The sequence below is a fragment of the Cryptomeria japonica genome, chromosome 4 (genome assembly GCF_030272615.1).
Source record: "Cryptomeria japonica chromosome 4, Sugi_1.0, whole genome shotgun sequence".
In the NCBI taxonomy this organism is placed as follows: domain Eukaryota; kingdom Viridiplantae; phylum Streptophyta; class Pinopsida; order Cupressales; family Cupressaceae; genus Cryptomeria; species Cryptomeria japonica.
In genome coordinates, this window is record NC_081408.1 from 142,087,713 (window position 1) to 142,106,025 (window position 18,313).

The 18,313-nt window shown below is 30.7% G+C and overlaps 1 protein-coding gene across 1 annotated transcript; it reads left to right on the forward strand.

Annotated features, from left to right (window-relative positions):
- The first annotated feature begins 16,014 nt into the window (after positions 1-16,014).
- Positions 16,015-17,178, forward strand: LOC131074080 (WUSCHEL-related homeobox 11-like). Its single transcript, XM_059218655.1, has 3 exons — positions 16,015-16,441; positions 16,734-16,936; positions 17,042-17,178. The coding sequence occupies exons 1-3, from the start codon at positions 16,159-16,161 to the stop codon at positions 17,051-17,053; spliced, it is 498 nt and encodes a 165-aa protein (XP_059074638.1). The 5' UTR covers positions 16,015-16,158; the 3' UTR covers positions 17,054-17,178.
- The last annotated feature ends 1,135 nt before the right edge of the window (positions 17,179-18,313 follow it).

Consider the following 18,313-nt stretch of genomic DNA (forward strand, 5'->3'; position numbering starts at 1 on the left):
AAGTGGATACTTATATGTTTGACCCCACTAGCTCCACTCCACGAAACTCACTTCTCTAGGGCAGCCAAGCACCAGTCCCAATGAAAACTCCCCATGGAGAACTTTGTATTTCTAGTAAGATATGTAAGAATATGAGATGCCATCAGACATTTAACCTCCTGTACCAACAACTATAATGTTTCTGACCTCTAAAACAAGGGGTTTTTAGTAAGGGCATCCATTTGAGTGGCCATACTTAGCAGCATGTTACACTCCATTAAGGAAGGCCTCCCAATATTGTATGGGTTACACTCCATAAGGTTTTACATGTCACGAGGACACTAAGGGAGTCATAACGTTGTTATGGTAGCATGTAAGTTTCTTGCAACTTTCATCACAAACACTTATTTATAGTGGTTCAAAAGAGCTTGGCTTTAGCTTGTTACCACTTGGGTCATTCCCTCTCACTTGGCCTTATTGGCTACTTAGGAGGAGGGCCCTCTTACCTAAATAGAAGATGATAGCAATTTCTGTTACACTTAAGGTCCAATGGAAGGTGAGGGGAGAGGATACTTTTGTTATCAACTCTAGGGTTATAAACATAAAATGTGCAAAGAGAACCAAACACTTCAAACAATTTCTTTAACCCCAAATAAAAAAGAGATGTGGCCCTAATTAGACTAAAAATCGAAAGACACACACCTAGATTATCCTTGCAACAAATGATTAGTAGTTTTGATAGATTACTCCCACATACAAGCACACTAGTTAGGTAAATTTTAAAAAATCCAAATCCAAATGTGAAAGGAGGGCCTTCGACAATATGATACTTTTTTTTTTCCAAAATAGTTACACCACTTCGACAGTCCAATGCAAGGGGCTAAGGAAAAACTAAAATTAAAAACCCTAAAAAATAAAAAAAATGCCAAAAAAGAAAACAAAGACACAATTATACTGAACACAAATGCGATTTATGAACACAGACACAGAAAGGTGAAACACAGACACATAATAATAGATCTAGAACCTGTAAATAGACAAACAACAAAAATGTGAAAACAACTGACAAGGATGCGTTTTCTAGGCCAAAACATAGAAATATGAATCATAGACACGATTTCATGAAACCTACACCTGCAATCAAACAAAAAATACAAAAACATGAAAAGATCCTGCATAGATGTGATTTAAAATTGCAAAAGCAAAAATACGATTGCACAAATGCGATTTCAAAATTTGAGACTTGAAAAACCAACCAAAAAAAAAGCACGAAAATAGAAAGCACAGACACGCAAAAACTTAAAATCATTGTAAATATGACCTACAACTTCACAAGAAAGATAGATCTACAAATAAAATGTCAGAATTAAAAGGGATAAGAGTCCCACCGAGAATGCCAAAATGTATATGGTGAAAATATGATGATGATGAAAACCTATTGTAAAACCATAGAGATTCAACCACAAACAATCTAAGTCCTACAATGAAACATTCACCAATATCAATACAGATACCTAAGATCATGTAAATCAACAAAATAAAACAATATTACCATTCAAATGTTGAGTAGGGTTTCAATCTCCATTGTCTCCTATCTCCATTGATCTTGTTTGATATATTTTCTCTCAGATTTTATGTGTGCACAAGAGCTCAACAAAGAATGGATTGTGGTTATGATGTCGTTTGATCGCTTGAAGGCTTGATTGCATATGATCAATTAGGATGATTAGGGTTAGGAAAGGAAGATGGTATCCTCTTATATGGATAACACCGTAGGAAATGGATGGATACGATCAAGAGGTGTAAAGATTAATGGTCGTCTAGTATTAAAGGGTAGGTAGAAGAAATAATAAAAATAGTAAGAGGGTTAGTAGATGAAAATTAAAAGATAAATGATTGTCATTGAAGGAAAAAGCTAATGAATTAATTAAATAAATAAAGATTTATTTAATTAATAGAGGAAGTGGGATCAATTAAATAAATAAAATATTTATTTAATTTAGGAAAAGGACAATTTAAATAAATAAAAGTATTTATTTAAATGAGGAAAGACCTAGAAGAGGATTAATGAATTAATTAAATAAATAATAATTTATTTAATTAATAGAAAACTTAGGATAAAATAATTAAATAAATATTTTAGGTGTCTACAATACCAAATACACAATTCATATGAAAAATAAACAACTGGCATAGTATTATATGGTTTTATAGTAATTTTTTATATCTAGTTCCTAGCTCACTAGGAACTCTTCATACTTCCCAAATCCACTACAAAGACCTAAACATTTAAATACATAACATAAAATTATAATTCAAAGCTCCTCTCATATTCTCTATTTTCCAAAGAGAAAAATAGTTCTACCAACATTTGGTGGGAACTACACTGCAATCCGACCTTATTATATAGCATCAAATCACTCCAAATAGTGATGTTAAAGATTTCATGTTTATGTGCTTTATGACAAAGCTTTAAGTATTTTTTTATTAGTCTTGTTTAATTACATCGAGAAGTATTATAGTTATTAACATGTAAATTATAAAATAATTATTTATTAAATATTAATAAAATAAGTTCTAAATAAATAAATATATATCTTTTATAGACATATAGATGTATAAAATTGTAGATTGAATTAGAAAGGGGCATAAAAATATACTTTAAAGTAAAACTAAACTTCTTAAATAAAGAGGTTAAAAATTAGAATCTTTAATTGTGGTTTGTGAGTGTTTACAAGTTGAAAAATGAAATTAGGGAAGTCATGTCAAATTCAATGCTCGACTCAAGATATTTGAGGTGGAGGAGGAATGTGTTTACCAATCTTTGAGTAGGGCTTGTATGTTTTCTTCGATTACTTCGAGAGGCATCCCTATATAGTCACAACATGGTGTGTACATAAAAAAGATTTGTCAGCAGTTACAAACAATTACAAATGTGTGCAGAAATGGAGAAATATCATTCGACAGTTACAAATGCAATGAAAAGTGGAGAATATCAAATGATTTCAAATGGATGGAGCTTTAAGAGTTTTCAGATTTGTCTATTTCAAAGAAACAAATGCATTTCAAAGTGGAGTTGAATCACTATCCTCCAAGTTGTGGGATTTTCAGTCTTTCATGGGGTACAATTTATAGCTACCTGATTTACAACTACACGATTTATAACTGTTTGGTGAGAATTTACTTTAAATGATATTTTTTTAAAATTAATATTAAATTATCCAATAAATACCCCTCATTATATTTTTTGCAGTTGGATCTCAAATCCATTCTTCTTCATCAAGATAGAGAGAATTTGTACTGTAAGCTCCTCCGTTTTTCAATGATATCCAGATGTTCTTCAATAACAGATGTGTTTCCACTCATATCACTTTTTATTCATATTGTAAATGATGGAATTTAATATTCAAAGTGAATTCAAGCTACCAACGTTTTTCCTGCATGTCTATTTGATCCTGTTCTTTCAATCTTATGCACATATAATGGTGGATATGTTAAAGCTTATTAACAGCTACCCAACTGATGAAGTAGGAGGATCAAGTGGATAGGTAGGAAATGCCATTCTCTCTTGATGTGTCTGCAGGTTGTTTTAGGAAAAACTTATTAGAATTAAATAGTAAATTGAAACAATGATTTAATAGGTTATATGTGAAGGTTTTTTTTAATGAATAGATGTCTGATTTATCATTTATTAAATGATATTATATTTATTCACAAAAATTCATAAAAGAAAGGTGGGTGGATATAAAATCACATTTCAAGAGTTCAAATGGAACTAATACTTGAAACATAAAATATATAAAAATGAGCTACTAAGTGGCATTTAGTAGTGGGGAAGGAGGTGGGTTTCAATCATTTGATCTATCCCCAAAACTAGCCATATTTATATTTTTCTTTATGTTCTTTTTCATCCTCACAAACCAATGAAATTGAAAGAGACAGTTGAGGAAATTTTATGATTTGTTTTGGGTTATCTTTCAAATTTTGATTGCATTTGGCATGTCATATTTGACCAATCTAATTTATTCATTTTATAGTTTAAAATAGGGGAGAGGAGTTAGTATGTGCGAAGGGTCTAGAACATGATATGGTTTGTGCATTGTTTGGGGCCCACGGTTGAGCACCTAACCTGCCAAAACATGTCATAACCATCCCCAAAATAAACACATATTTAATTCAATAAACTTTCCACTAAAAATTCAACATATTTTAGTAACAAAGTGTTTCCATTATATATTTAAATATGAAACATAGAGCAAGTAATGTAATCGGCCATACAAGTTGGTCTACCAATAACATGACCTCGACTGCCCACATACTAGCTCCTCTCCCCTAGTCAATTTCATAAGTTTTATGGTATAAAGTTAGTTTTTGAATGTTGATTATTGTATAATCAATCTTAATGGTGGCCCATGCAAAGGAAAGTAAGGGAGGTGGAAACGGTAAATAAACACAAGAGGATCTCAAGGCCATGTTATGTTAATCAAACCTATTTGTCATATTGGGTTAGTGTTGATCTAGTTCAATCTCTCACATCACATAATTTTCTTTTCTTAGATCCCATTCAATTGATAAATTTTTTATCCATTTATAGTTTTATTTTATATTCTCATTAATGTTGTTTTAACAAAATTTTGAATGTCTTAGATCAATAATGGGATGATTTGTTCGTATAACTTGATTAATGTTTCATATCTTGTCTTAGTTAACAAACCACTAAATTAGAACAACTATAAAGAGATACAAATATCTAGCTAATAGTATCATATACATAATAAATTTATATCCATGACCATCAACCAATAGAAAAAATAATGCATAAACTAGACAAACACAACATTATACCACACCCTAACACTCTTTTCTACTATTTGGATCTTGGCTAGATCCCACCATCTCCTCCATCCAAGTAACATTTTCATTTCCAAATAAACTGCTTTGATAACCTATTAACATGGACCATATTGTTACATCATCAAAATTCTCTTCAATGTCAAGATAAATGTATATAAGAACAACAAAAAAGCATTTGATTAGGTAATCACTACCCACCTCCAAATCATCACAAAAGTGATGAATGTGAAAATTGGATAACATTTTGCTAAAATATCCGCACTACTTTTGTAGAAACCAATTTTCTCTACTTAGATCATCTATACTAAATCCTCTCACTATGAAGGGGATAACATAGAGCATCAATTGCACCTTCAGTCTAACCTCTTTATTCATACCTACAATAACCATTCTTGAGATCTAATGAAAAAATATTCTAGAATGATATGAATGGACCTTTGCATTGGAGAGACACAATATTAAATTTGCAATAAAAACCTATTTGATAACCACTTTGAAGCATTGAGTATCTGGTAGTGCGAACTCACCCAAGAAGAATTTGACAAACCCTAGCATGGATAGCTCTTGACATGCAAAAAAAAATAGTTACAGATGACAGTTTTTTTACCTTTCTATCATAGTACAACCTGTTTTCAATGAGCCAATGATATATTTTCCATATCTACTAGTGAAGGTAACACAAAATATACTAGTTCCCTACAAATCCTACCTTTTGCATATGCAGAAAATGGGTCCATTGGCCAGCTTTATTACCTCAAGTTTAGGCTATCGCCTTACTATTCATACCCAAGCTATCTAAGCATAACTAGAAGGTGAGTACTCCATAGGAAACTAACTCCTTTAAAATGATGGCTACTAATTGCTACATTAATTTCACAATCATGGCTTAAGGATTATTTCCAAAGGTTTAACTAATAAAAATACCACCACCAAATATAGGAAATGGTACATCATATGATTAGTAAAATGTCAACATCTCACTTCATGGCCCTTTGATTTGAAAAAAATATCTTACTAAACTCATTATCAATCATTTTCAAAGAACTTTGTGTACACAACTCTTACCCAACTTATATTAAATGCATCCCAATACCTATGGTAGATCCTAAAAAATGTCACTTCTAATAAATAAAATCCCTAATCACAAAAACCATCCTTTACCTGAGTCTTAAATGATACGTTTGAATCTAAATTACATCACATATTTGAGTGGTGACCATAAACAGTTATTAATAATTATTATTATACTCCATTAACTAAATTATTTGCACCACTATATCAAAATATCTTTTGTAATGAGAAAAAAGAATTGTATCAAATAAATCTATTAGAGTTAAGGCCTTCTAAAAATATAATTTTAACATCCAACTTGAGCTCTTTTCCTTGAATATTGCATTAATCACAATCATTGAATTACATTTCACTATCAAATGCTTTTAGTTTTACAATGCACGTCTTTTTGTTAGCCCTACTATAAAATATTTTTATTTCTTAGAAGCATTACTTTTAGCTTATAAAACAAAAAATAAAAGACCACCATAAATCAATTCTGAGCCTTTTAAGTTTTTTAATGTAGAACCTCCTCCTATTAGCCTAGGATTTCTCTCTGCAACTTCAAAATTTATTTTCTCTCTCTTATGAGGTGAGACAAAGTGATAGCTATAAAGCTCTCTTCATTATGATCCATATTGTTACCTCAATATTTGGAATCCCATTTACCCTAAATGGTTACACCAAAAATTTTATTTTTATTTTATGAGGGGTAGTATAAGGGGTTTTTGAAAGGGGTCTCATCAATATCAAGAAAACTACTTTAAATACAAAGGGCTAAGAGAAAATAATGTACAGCTTGTATGACTTAGGATTAAGGTGCCATTTATCTTGCAAAACTCTTTATATTTTATGTATTTCAAATAGGCATAAGAAGTTTAAAGAGATTTCAATGATAATTGAAAAGTAATTTTAATTAATATTCCTTAAAAATATTGGCATTCATTGTCATATGGATTCATGAACTTGGGCATGAAGCACAACTAATATTATTATCATCATTTTTTCTTAAAAAAATTGAATGAAAAATATATTACTTAGGCTCTAGAGAGAGAAATGAATTATTTGGATGATAATTGGGACCCAGACAAGTTAGTGGACTCCAAAATAGGGTACTGGATTTAGAGATGTGAGTCGTTTAAAGTTATGACGTCTTAACAATTATTTTTCCTATTCGAGGACTCATTAAGGCTGTTCATGTGACATCTATGTGAAGTCATTTATAATTTTACTATTTTCTTAATATTGTATTCCATGTGCGTGGGGTGTTTACATGATACCATGGTTTCAATATTAATTATCTTGGTAAATAATTTTTAGTTTTAGCCTATTTCGTTCCCTATATATTTACTGTATGAGCTAATGGGTTCATACATAAAATAAATTATTCTAATTTTTTCACTAATTAAATTACCCATATCTTTATTATAGAAGTATAATATATGTATGTATATATGTATGCATACAAATATACATGCATACATACATACATGCATACATACATACATACATACATACAATTTAAATTTCTATATAAATATATATCCTATAACTAATTTAAAATTTTTTTATTTAACTATATAAAATAACTAAATAACTGATTACATCAATTACCTACATCGAGCTATTCAAACCTAGTTGTAATGAGATTCAAGGAAGCACCTTGAAAAGAATGGGGAAATGTTTGATCTCGTCTTACTTGTTTATGAGCAAAATAAACAATAATTTTATAATTATAGTGAGAGTTTAAAATAATCACTCTAAAACCAATAATTGAACCCAATTTTAATAATTAATAAAACAACACTCTTTTGAAATTGCATTGCTTCCATGAGCAAAGAGTTTGTTCATTATTTAATTTTTTACATTCTTTTTGTCTTGAACCCTTTATTTATTAATACTTTGAAATTGATTCGAGGGAGGATTTTGTAACTCCACTCATCCTTCTTCATCGTTCAATTTGAAGAAAGTAGTTAGTACTTCATCCCTCCTTAATTGTAGTTGTTTTATATAGTAAGTCTCCTCAAGTGCATTGTCATAGTTCATTGCCTACACTCCATTTATTCCTCTTCACTACTACAACCAATTCCCTAAGCTAGTATTTAACATTTGAGTTACTTTATAGTTTTTATTATTGTTTATCTCTATCAAAATTCTACTAGCCTTATATTCAACATTCTAACAATATTCTTTTCTTACCATTTTAAATCATTATCTTTTCAGTTTTTTCCTATTTTAATTTTTTTAAATAAAAAATTAATTGTTGAAATTAGATTATATAAATTTAATGTTTTCTCTTAAAAATGTCTCGAGTGTGCTAGCATCTATAGTTCTACTTTAATTTATTCTTAGTTTTCAAAATTATGTTGTAACTTGAGATTTTATTTATTTCTATGTAATTTAGCATTTATTTTCATCAATGTTATTGATTATTAAAATTTAGTATTAGCCAAGTACTTATATTAGTTTATTTATTATTAGTTTCATTTGTATTTTAAAATTTATTCTATGTAATCAATATAATTTATAATTTTGATACACCACACACAATAAAAACTAACTAATGAAGATTATGAATGTCTCCTCATAGATGGAACATATTGTGTCAACCCATTTAATTATTAAAAAATATTGAAAACTAATCAAATACTTAGACCTCTCTACATAATTTCTCCATAAATATCATTTCAAACCTTCAATATGTAGCTTATATCTTATAATGTTGCTGAGCATCATATTAGAAAAAATATCTTTACAACTATAACTCACTATTTAAAAACAAAATGCATTGAAAAAAACATGCCTATAGATATAAAGGTTTTCTTCATGCTATCCAAAATGCACATTTACTCTTGTAAGCTTTCATACACAACTATTACTTAACTTGATTAATTAAGTGGTTATTATCCAACATGAAGAAAAATTAGTGAATTAAAAATATTATATGAAAATGACATTTTAGATCAAAATAAGTATAATAATAAGTTTGTAAAGTTACATATTTAATCAAAGTACCAATAAATATTTCTTAATCAAATAGGGTCATTTTAAGAGTTCTCATTGCAGTATTTTTCCTATATACCTATTGGATGTAGATCTTGATTCTTGTTTCTAAGATATTGAATTAAATTTGGTGACTTTCTGTAGCATGAGTCAATGGATTCATATATTCCCTTTTTCTATAGTATGTTCATTTTCATTTTTTTTCTAAATAATGTTTGGTAAAATTTTTAATGTGACCGGTGATGTTGGCATGACACGCTCTCCAGTTCCACGTGAAACACTTTTGATCTAGAGTTATGAACTGGTGAGACCACAAACGGGGGACCTCATCCCCACACTTAACTTGTTCAAACTCGTGAGCACAACGGACCAGTGAAGATACAAGACCTATGAGCATAGTGGCCCAACAGGGGTTTGAACCTTGGTGGTCACTTCACCAATGCAATGTTTTAACTGTGACACTAAATGTACAAAGACATAATAAGCTCATTTTAATGCATATAGTATCAGGAAATTAGTTATTGTACACAAGAAAAGGGAGTTAGCTTAAGTGTACCAATGAGATATTAGTTCATGAGATTCAATCAAAGCATATAAACTTAAATATACAAAAAATCTCTCTAGGGCATCCCATTGTCCTCTATCTCCAAGGACCTATTGAATCTGCAAGATTAGTGCTCTCAGATTGTGCACAAGATTCAATTAGATGACAACCTAGAGAATGAGATTACTAAATGATGTGCAATTTAATGTAAATGAGAGCTAAGTGCAAGATATAAAAGCTAATATGGAGCGAAGATAAAGATATAAGCATGATATAAAAAAGATCTTAAGATAAAAAGCATGCTAATTAAGATAAGCTAAGATAAATTGATGCATAGGATAGATGAAAATGAGCATTACTATGATGAAAAAATAAGAGATAAGAGAGATGTTTACATGTTGGGAATGGCTCTATTTATAGAATTTCCAAGGCCAAGAGTGAGATGGCAAGGAATCAAGGGTTGAGATTCAATCTACCAAATTGGATGGTGAGGATGCAAAGATCATTTATGAGGTAAGGCCAAGTAGATGGAGGTTGAGATGGATTGATCATATTTATTGCTAAATATGGGCTCAAGAAGCAACTTTTAGTAAATAAGCATGGAGCAAGAAAGGTCCAAGTACCCAAATGCAAGATTGAAGTACCTAAGATGTACGGAGCAAGGAAGGTCTAGTTACCCATGGTGTAGATCCAAGCACCTAGATGTATGGTGCAAGTACCCATGTGATGTGAGGATATTTGACCAATTTAATTTGCAAAATAGATATTCTGACTTGTCACATGTTGATGTGTCTGATGAGGTGGAAAAGGGGATGAAGATATGGATTTGTAAGAAAATGCAAGTGGGATGGAATAAATAGTATTTTAGAATAATTTTGGGAAAATAAATATATAATTAAACTGGGGAATTCAACTGTATAATAGAGGAATATTTAAATAACCTCTACATCAAATTAATTATTCAAGCCAGATTTATGTGTATACAATTATATATATTAATTTCATAAAGAATTTTTCAAACTTGATCTACAACGCAAACAGTTTAATTCATTTTCAATGAAAACATAATGGTTCCTGCATTAAAAAGATATTTTTTATTTTAATTACATTTAAGGTGATCTTACAATAGTTGTTATTTGGAAAAAAAGTTCATCAAAATTATTTCAAATGATAAATATTATTCATTTTTAATGAATTTTTTAATATATTTTTATAGAGTGGCATTAATCCATGTCACGCAACTTTCACTATTTTTGATGATTTATTGAAATTATATTATTACTTCAATTTCTATTATGAAAATATCTTTTAGTAATATTTTATAAATTATGAATATTTAAATTATTACTAACAAAAAAATTTAGACCTATATTATGTTGTAGCACATTTCCTTGAGCATATATATCAAAATTATTATTTTATATTGAGAGAAAGACATACATGTGAACTCTAATATTTTTTTAATATTTTTACTTAATGAAGCTTGTCATTTTTTCTAATGCATTAAATAGAGACTATTGTTTTCCTATAATGGAAATAAGTACTTATAAAATTTAATAAATACATAAGAATAAATAAAACATAATATATACTATAAATTTTATAAATTTAATAGTAAAGGCTATACATTTAAAACAAAACATTTCTAAATATTTATTTGATTTTTCAAAAAATAAAATGTTTATTTAGTACTTTGATAGGTGTGGAGGAGATTCTATTAGGAATCTGATTTAATCCTAAGTGATTATATTCAAGAAATTTTTATTTAACCCACTTCAATTAAATTCTTTTTGAAACTTATTATTGTCAATTTTTCGCTAAAAAAATTGATATACTAAAACATACAAATTCACATTCTCTTTCTAATATAAAAATATTAAACATTATGTTTTCCAAATTTTCTTAACTTTAAAAAATATAACGCTCTAAATATTTCTTCTCCATAGGATGAAGTTCGTATATAACATTAATTTCCTTTTTTCATCAAAATGGAAATCTATAAGTTCCAAGGTAGAATGAGCTCTAAGATTAAATAATTTAATGACCAATGAAAGGCATCAACCAATCAACTATATGGTAGGCATAAAAATTTACCAGCTCAATTTGAACAAAAGGGGTCTTAGCGACACTCGATGAACCCTAATAGTTGTCATGAGTTAATATGTAATAAATTAGCTCATTTCTTCATAGTTTGGAGTAAGACATGAATTAGCTACTAACTCATTTATTTTCTTATTGGAAAATCTTATAATCATGTATACTTAATATGCAAGTTAAATCTTTTACATGATAGTATATAGCCAAATAACCCTCATAACACACTAAATTGATTGCATAAATTCATTAAAATATTTTTCACATAAAACACTATTTTGAATAAATCACTTATACAAGATCATTCCATTAACATGTAAAACATCAAAACCATGGTTAAAATTTAAATTATAAAAAAAATGAAATAGTTGAAAAATTACAAATATACATCTCAATAAATAAAAATGAATTAATCAACCAAATTTTGTGTTCACACATTATTTTACTATACACATTTAACTTTAACTAACTTTTCAAATATCATTATATTCAAATCTCATTATTGGCACTTAACCCAATATCATAGTTAAGCTCTAATTCAATCATCTAATATAATATTTAATTAAATTACATCATCAATATCGAAATCCATATTATAAGTTACATCTAATTAATGTAATTTGAGTATATTAAATAATTGTATATCATAATTTATTTAATCAATTATTAGGTCTAGTATGAAAAATAAATGATTGTATAAATATACGTGAATATCACATGGGAAGTAAAAGTAAACAAGTAGTGAAAATAAATTAAATGGCACCTAAAACCAATTTAGGTGTTAAATAATAATTACTAAGTTTGATGTGTATATTAGGGGGTCTAAAGATAAAAGTGGCCTAACATAAAATATGTTTTCCTCAACTAAACCTCGCTAATTACAATTATTCTTATCAGCATTCACTCTCAAGTACACACCATCATCTTTCCAAACTAAGATCTTGAACAATGTAAAAGATACAATGTTCAATTGTGGATCTCTAATAAGAATAAAATCAATCCAATTGAATATTATCAATCATCTAGAACTATTATAGAGCTCTATTATATATCCATAATGTATAACTACATATTCTAACTAACAATAGAAATAATTAGTATGATAGCAAGTTATGAATGCATGCAAGCTATCAATAAATTTGTAAGGAGACATATATTTATAACATTGAATTAATCCATATTAGAAAATATTCAACAATCCATAAAATATAAATGATACTCATGATGGGGGAGATTCGCCATCATTAAAATCACATATTAGGGCAATAAATATGACCTATGAAAAAGGCAAAGATTTAGAAAAGTAAGAGTCAAAATATAGTAAAAGCAAGCCAATACAAAATGAAGAAAACTAACTCTAGGGTTGGAAATTATTAGGGTGTTTAATAAATGTCTCTTGTATTGAAAATTGAAAAAGGACAAGATAGTGTATTGATATTCATAAAAGGGGTGATCTTTCCATATCATCATCATTTTTTATCCATCACGTATGAGGATAAAGAGGGATCCGTAAAGTTTTAGATTTAAAGTAGTAAATAAATTCAAAAAATTAGATAAAAAGAATCAACAATGTGTACACCTAGTGTTGAACTCTAAGTGGTGGAAGGTTATATATTTACTAAATGGTAGAGAAATAAAAGAATGTCTACAATTATTTTATGCCAGAATGAATGATATAACAATTAATTAAACTCCTTCATGTTGTTGTTGGTCCTTTGGCAGCTTTTGGCACTCTTTCAAATTCTGGTCCCATCTTGTCCATGGTTCCTAACTCTCTATCTCTAGACTATTAGGTTACCCTTTTAGGCTTGGCAGCCCGATTGTCAAACTCATTTGTTGTCTTTGATGGCTCTTCCGACACTATTCCTTTTGAATTTTGAGATATTAATGTTTCTTCTTGGACTATTGTTCGCGACAAGAAGGAGTCAATCCTTGTCAACCTGAAAAACTCAAATTGTCCTATTTGGGCTACTCTTGAGTCCCAACTCTAATCTCCCATAGCTTGTCTCAATTCATTTTGTTTAGTTGAGCTTGGTTATGTTGTGTTTTGGTTTTATTTTTTTAAGTAACCTTACTAATTTCTCCTTCAACAACATGTTATTTAGTTGGTTTTTTTAGTTTTGTAATGGGTTGGGGCCCTTTCTAGCTTACTTTAATAAAAAACAATTAGTTACACTAATACTTAATTTTTTTAATAAGATATTATATGAGACATTGAATTTGATTTAAATAGAAATCATAAATGAAAATGAGATGAACTAGAAAGCTTATCTACAAATTTGGTGGATGTGAATGTTAACTAGGTCAAGACATCATAGCCAACTTTTAAAAATTAGAACTTAGGATTGGTTAGAGATTAAATATCTAATAGGAATAACTCTTTAATTTTCTATGTCTTTTGATAAGATTGCACCAATAAGTGTTCTCAATAAATCAAAATAAACAATCACATGTACAACTAATCCATAAAGATAAGGTTGTGATTCTGTCTTGAAGAACTTTGACAATATAGAAACCCATCAATCACGACTTTCTATTGAAAAGATTTTAGTCTAAAACTCTAGATTCACGTACCTATATAAAATCTTACATATAAAATCTTACATATAAAAATCCTATATAGATAAACCAAAATAGATATTAATCAATCATTAATGACATGTAATAAAGTCACATAAAAAGTACATGCATATAAAGGTGGTAAAAGTGCATGCACTTTTCTTGTTGTCCACCCTAGATGTTGACTATTATTACTTGTTATGAACGTGGCAAGATAGATATGACCGTTGATCTTTATCTTGATAAGGAAAGTGTTTCTGTTTTGGTAAAAATGAAAAATGTTAACGGGGGAATCTTGGACATTCCAGCTTGGCTTGGCTGTTTTCGTCGTGCACACGCAAACAAAAACGACTTAAAGACGACTGTATTATATGGCCCTCACATAAATGTTACATAAATGTTACATTATCAGGGTTGGAAATACGCGTAGTGGCCCCCACATAAATGTTACATATCAGGAGGGTGGTGAGCTGTCCAAATTGGAGTCTCCAAGAAGAAGAAGAAGCTGGAAATGGAAAACCCTTCACTCAAAATGTCCATTTTGTACGTAGTTCCTCTTAAACCCTAAACTAAAAATGACCTTTTTGTATGTAATTTTTCTTAAACCCTACGCTGAAAATGCCCATTTTGTATGGAATTCCTCTTCCCGACCGAGGAAAAATTGGATGTCGGAATCGCACCGAACAGCCCCTGTCCTGAGTAAGCTAAGCCTATCGCTTAACATTCCCTCGTACCACTGAATGGCAGTGGCCCTTCTTTCTTTACCCCCTGTCAGATGCGAAATATTAGGAAAGCTGGCCACCCTCCCATTCGTCTTCCAATCGGCTGCGACCTTAGCATTTACAAATTCTCTTCGTATGCTGCCACCCGTCTACTTCTCTTTGACTTTCAAAAAGCTCCGTTTTAACTATTAAATGCATTCCCCAATTACCGACCTGGATCTTTCACACGGATTCATTAATTCCTTTGTACCCTTGCCCATGTGATATATTTTCTGCTTCTCTCTCTTCTGAGCTTCTCAGTGGGTTTTTCCCTTTAGTTTTGCCCTTTATGGCGTATTAATGGGCTTTGTCTAGGGTTTTCATTGTCAATAAATTGTGGTAGCAGAGCAGCAGAGCAGAGTAGAAGAAGCTTGGTATTCTGAGCACTGGGAGTTCATCTCCATCAGTGTGCGTGTTTGCAGTGTCAGGCAAAGAAACGTGGATAAATTGTATCTGTTCAGAGGTGGGTTCAGGTTTAGTCAGGATGACTTCCAACAGGCATTGGCCAAATCTCTTCAAATCGAAGCCCTCAACTTCTCAACATCAATGGCATCAAATGACCACCTCTTCAAACATCTCCGGCCCAAACTTGTCCTCTAATGAAGGTAAGAAACCGTTCTTCTCTTCCTTTCTGTTCTCGTCTGTCTCCCTTCTTTTTTTTTTTAAAAATGTGATTAATTTTATCACATTTTAACAATCTTAGTGTATCGTTTAGCTGCTTTTGAATTCGATTGTGTATGTTTTTCATCAACTTACAACTCTACATCTTTGTTATCATGAAGATGATCCGAAACCTTAATGACAAAAATACACAATCGAATCCAGCTAGTGACTTCAAAGATGGAATTTTTAGAATATGTATCCTGAATGGTATGTTTTTGATTAACGAATTTTGAAGCAGGAACATCGTCACGGGAGGAAGAGAGAGAGAGGGAAAAGGAGAAGGAGAAAGAGAGGAACACAGACCCAAAACTCAGATGCAATCCTAAGCCAGAACAGATTCGAATTTTGGAGAGCATATTCAATTCTGGTATGGTGAATCTTCCGAGAGAAGAGATACAGAAGATCAGGATGCAACTTCAATAATATGGCCAAGTGGGAGATGCCAGTGTTTTCTACTGGTTTCACAACAGAAAATCCCGAACCAAGCAAAAACAACGCCATCTTCAGGCTTCTGCTGAAAAATCCTCTAAATCCTCTGCCACTGGGCAAAGATGTTTTGACCAATATGGTGTTACCCTTCCCAATAACAATACAAGCTCTTTCATTGGAGAACTGCCTTCCTCTCTGCTGCCTTGTTCTGCCTCATTTCCAATGCAGTACTTGGGTTATCAGCAGACTGAGGGAATTAATACTGCGCAATACCTCAACATGGAAGTAGCACAAATGTGGAATGAAGGTACATCATGTACTGGCAATATTCATGGAATGTCCAATATACCTCAGAATCAACAGACCTATTCTTCATTTCTACATAACGAAGGACAAGCTTATCCTCCATATGTGGATCACCATGCAGCAGCTGAGACCTTTAAACCCCACCAAAATCTCTTATCACCGCCTCTGAATGACAGCACTATTATTCATTCAGGCGCCGGTATGCAAAGATTTTCTTATGCAGATTCAAGAAATGAGATCTATAGTTAAACATTTTTAATGGGTTTGACAATGATGATTTCAAAACCAAATCTTGGGAAAACCATCGTATATTTTTCCAATCCTTGTCGATCCGTTATTAGAAAGAATTATATATCTTATCGCGCACTGTAATCAGAAAAGTTAAATAAATATATATGCATGATAACTGTATTCTCATTTTTTTATTATTGTTTTCTCAATCTTCAAGTTTGCAGAACTGTTCGTTAGACTTATTTATCTATTGTGCGCAGAATCGAGAGTGAGCAGCTCGAATGCTTCTTCATTCACCGTTTTTATCAATTATATTCCAATCGATGTTCCAATGGATCCTATGAATGTGAAGGCCCTCTTCGGTCCAAATGCTGTTCTGTTTCATTCCTACGGCCAACCAGTAATAATGGATGAACAGGGATTCACTTTGCAAGCCCTGCAACAAGGAGCTATGTATTACTTGGTATGTTTGTAGCCCTTTCTCTCATCTATTTCTACTTAAAAACTGGTAAAAACAGATGAAACATAGATCAGGCCACATATAAATTGTTTTTATATTTTTTTGCAGATGCAAATATGAATTGGTCGATCGGCTCCCTAGAATAGTGTTCTCTTGTCTATGGCAGACATATATTATTCCAGTTATATATACAGTGCTTAGAAAGTTTATCATGGTCAACTTAGTATTATGGTGATTATATAGCGCATTAGATCCTTATTATCAGTCTTTTAATAGACAATGGCAGCCTGAGCTTGGGCTGACTTATAGATTCCTAGTATGTGGTGTTTTGATTCTATAGGATAACCACATATATCTAATGAGTAATTGCACATTGTAATAAGCAGTATACTACTGGTTTATTTTTTATTCTATAGAAGGCATTGTGTCATTGTTTCAAGATTGGAACATGGTTTATTTCCAGTTGTTTGTTTCAACACTACAATGGAAGAACAGTTCATTGTTTTCATCATTAATGGGATATATGCATTGCATGGTGATGGTCGATAAGTATAATAACAAAGGGAAATGAAATTTAAAAAGACAACATTGAACAAGCAAGCTTAGAACACTGCATCGAATTGTCTAGGGTTTTCATTAGACAAAGAACCCCAAACCAACCTGGACAATTACTTAAATTAAGTTTACGCTACTTGTTGAAGCATGAGAACATGAAGGATAGGAAATCCCTGAACCAGAGGGATGAACATGCTTAAACATGCATTCTAGAAATTTTCATAACAAGAGGAAATCACATTCTTTTAAACCTTTGGTATAATGTGAAATGCATATATGCAACCAACTTAAAAATTCAGAAGAGATTTTCTCAACCAACCTATACTATATCATCTTCTCCTTAAGATGTATAATTATGTTCCTAGTTTTTTTTTATATCTAAATTTTCTTGTATAAAACCTCTCAATATAGTGTCATTACATATTCCCTCTAGCTACCTATTTTTATAGCGAGAGTATATCTATTTGTTTTCAATTTTATTTTTGTTGAATTCTTGATTATATTCATAATAATTACATACAATTATTAGATTAGCACTTGCATCAATAGAAGGTGCAATGGTTATGCCAATTGTAATTTATATTACACAGATCAGCTTCAGCTCTATTAATATATTGAAAACTTCTTTGAGTATAGTGCAATCCACCACTCATTTTTTCAATTGCAATGAAATCATATTTATACACTGAAATCGCATGCTAAATCTATCATAGGAAAATGATAGTATTCGAATATTCTGGGGTAAGGGGGGTTATCCTAGTTTTCTCATATTACAAAGATGAGCTTAAGCTCTATTTACATATTGAGAACTTTTGAGTATAGTGC

Coding starts and splice junctions, on each gene's coding strand:
- LOC131074080 (XM_059218655.1), top strand. CDS start 16,159: ATGCAGTACTTGGGTTATCAGCAGACTGAGGGAATTAATACTGCGCAA. Junction 16,442..16,733: donor TATTATTCATTCAGGCGCCG/GTATGCAAAGAT, acceptor TATTGTGCGCAG/AATCGAGAGTGAGCAGCTCG.